We start from the raw sequence: 2,867 nt of genomic DNA, 5'->3' as shown, positions 1-2,867 counted from the left end.
GGTTTATCTAGGTGGATGTTGAAGTCTCCAAGCATAACTAGGGGAGTACCATCCTCAGGAAAGTTTGAGAGCAGCACATCTAATTCTTCCAAGAAGTTACCTTGTGGTCCTGGGGGTCGATAAACAACTACAAAATGGATTTTAAAAGGGTGGGTAATAGTGACTGAATGTGATTCAAAGGATTTGCTAATACCCAGAGAAGGTAAAGGAATACATTTCCAATCATTAGAGATAAGCAGACCAGTACCTCCACCTCTTCCAGTTAGACGGGGAGTTTAGAAATTATTGGAGAGTGCTGCAGGTGTAGCATTGTCCTCTGGTTTGATCCACGTCTCTGTCAGGGCCATGAGGTTTAGTCTTGAATGACTAGTAATAGATGTAATGAAATCTGCTTTGTTTACTGCAGACTGACAATTCCAGAGACCAATAGAAAAAGAAAGTAGTGTATTAGTAGACATAGGCAAAGTGCGCAGGTTGTTAGGATTGCGCTGCCTACAGTGTGTGATGCATGGTTTGCGAGTAGTAGTAATAGTAGGGATATGGAAACACATAGTAAGAGTTAGTCATAAAAACTGAAACAGAAGTGAAGAAAGGTGTTAGTGTGAATGGAGCTGCAAAGGAGAAAGAAAGTCAATATTTAATATGTACATTCGAATCTATAGAAGTGAAAAAAAAAGAGCTAGAGAGATCAAACCCACATTAGATGACTTACCATTAGATGACTTGAAGTTCTTCTTCTCAATAATTGTTTTGCCCTGGTGTGTGACCTCGCAGGTATAGTTCGTATTTGCATTCCATGTCTCACTGCTGACTTTATAAAGATTTTGTGCTGTATAAAGACCTTCATCATTCAATTTGTACTCCAGTTTTGACTGTATCTGGCTGATGGTATCATTTACTTTCCAACGTATAGTGAAGTAGTAATCCATGGGGTAGAAATCCTCAATAACACACATGAAAAATGTACTTTTCCGAGTTGTTACAGGAATCAAGCTCAGGGTTGGCGTTTGTGAATTCACTGAAATAAAAACAATTTAGGTTTGTATACAATGAAACTATGTTGAAGACATCTGAAATTTTGCTACAACAACTGTTATTGTCTGTCATGGCCTTTTCTGAATGGTTGTGTAACTGTGTGCTCTGAGTGCTGTGCTACATATGTTATATTACTTTGAGTTAATTTCACTTTAACACTCATAAGACTGACTTCAAATGACTTGTCAGAAGCAACAGAAACACAGTACACAGTACTTTCTTAGAAGTCAGCACTGTAGTGATCAAGTGTGCTGTACAGCTGTAGTAGTTTCCACTATGAATTGTCTTGTAAAATGAATGTTGAAAAACACCTTGGCTGTCTTTTCCATCTTTAACACCTGCCTCCTCTCTCTCTCTCTGGGTGACTACAATTTTTTTTTTAACTTTTACTGCAGAAATCAAACAAGTTTTACTCTGCGTGATGTAATTGATTTAATAACCAAGAAATGCTGTCATCATATTGACCATTCTCTAAGTTGCTCATGGTGCCCAATAACTTCTTTCATTCTTCATTTTCACACATCAATCTATAAAAGTCAGTATAAACTGTCATGTGGTTCACTCTAAACTTTCACCATCAGCCTATGAAGCTTCCGCAACTAGTTCAATGTTTTTATATGTACGTGGTGTGAAGCACAGACAAACGTTACACAAAGACAGAAAGAACAACAGCATCACTTGCCTTAACCTCGCACAAAATTAAAGGAAAATATCCAAAGGAAAATGCTGAGGACTTTTACAAGAACTGTCATTTTGAGCTCATTTCACAAGTAGCTTTTTTGGTCTTTGTCTCTGAAACTCTTCACCGGGAAACAAGTTAAACATTTACCAAAATCAAAAAGACGTCACCACACTGTTACGGAAGGAGACTCACAAAGAGGATTAGAGTACAAACTGGTTGTTTATTAACAGCAAGTGATGCAGATGGTAATGGCAGGTGAGTAATAAAGGCAATGTAGCAGTTGTTTGTATAGATGGTGAATATAACACAGTTTCTGGTTTCGCAGGAGATCATGGAATGGGGACAGAAGACCGCACACACCTCAGATGACGAGTACTGAGAAGATCCATGGAGATGATCACTGGAACAGACAAAGGAATGGAACACAGGAGAACACACTGGAGGAGACACAGGAGGTAAGTACAACAGGCAGGTAGGTAGTTCAATGTAATCGCACGGATAGCATAGAGAGTCCGCTTCATATGAACGAGACCGGACACTGGAGTGAAGTGAGGTGTGTGCTTTTGTATTAGTCTTGATGAGAGTGCAAATTCCAAACAGGTGCGTGCAATCTGTACTTCGGTGATGGTGTTCGCTTTGATTGGGTGGTGGCTGAGCTTGGCCGATCTGTGACGGTACCCCCTCCTCCACGGCCCGCTCCTGAGGGCCGAAGACCCCGACGTCGTGGTGGCCTACCTCTCCCTCGGGGCCCAGGGCGATCTAGATGAGTGGAGTGAAAGGCTTACAGCAGCGTGGGATCGAGGATGTCAACTCTAGGAACCCATGAACGTTCCTCTGGCCCATAGCCTTCCCAGTCCACAAGATATTCTAAGAGACCACCACGGCGCCGGGAGTCCAAGATCTCGTTGACTTTGTAGATGGCACCGTCCTCTTGGATTAACGGAAGAGGGGGTTCTTCCATCGGGCCAGGCTCTGTGGAGACAGAAACAGGAGGATGGTGAGGTTTAAGCAGTGACACATGGAAGGAAGATTGAATCTTATACTGTGAGGGAAGCTGAAGTTAGTACGTGACTGGTTTATCTGCTTGATGGTGAAGGGGCCAACATATCTGGGACTGAGCTTTTTGCAGGGCAGGCGCATCCTGATGTCC

The 2,867-nt window shown here is 42.0% G+C and overlaps 1 protein-coding gene across 1 annotated transcript in view; it reads right to left on the bottom strand.

Annotated features, from left to right (window-relative positions):
• Window positions 1–1,706, bottom strand: part of LOC107691109 (uncharacterized) — a 10,422-nt gene extending 8,716 nt beyond the window's left edge. Inside the window, exons 1-2 of the mRNA XM_016489584.1 lie at window positions 713–1,706; window positions 600–611 (exon numbers count right to left, since the gene is read on the bottom strand). Of these exons, the coding sequence (XP_016345070.1) occupies window positions 600–611; window positions 713–956 (256 nt within the window). The 5' untranslated portion in view covers window positions 957–1,706. The remainder of the gene's footprint in view (window positions 1–599; window positions 612–712) is intronic.
• Window positions 1,707–2,867: the final 1,161 nt, after the last annotated feature.

This window comes from Sinocyclocheilus anshuiensis, unplaced genomic scaffold (genome assembly GCF_001515605.1).
Source record: "Sinocyclocheilus anshuiensis isolate Anshui unplaced genomic scaffold, SAMN03320099.WGS_v1.1 scaffold30, whole genome shotgun sequence".
Taxonomy (NCBI): Eukaryota; Metazoa; Chordata; class Actinopteri; order Cypriniformes; family Cyprinidae; genus Sinocyclocheilus; species Sinocyclocheilus anshuiensis.
The sequence above is the reverse complement of the archived record's forward strand: the minus strand, read 5'-3'. Positions and strand labels throughout refer to the sequence as shown.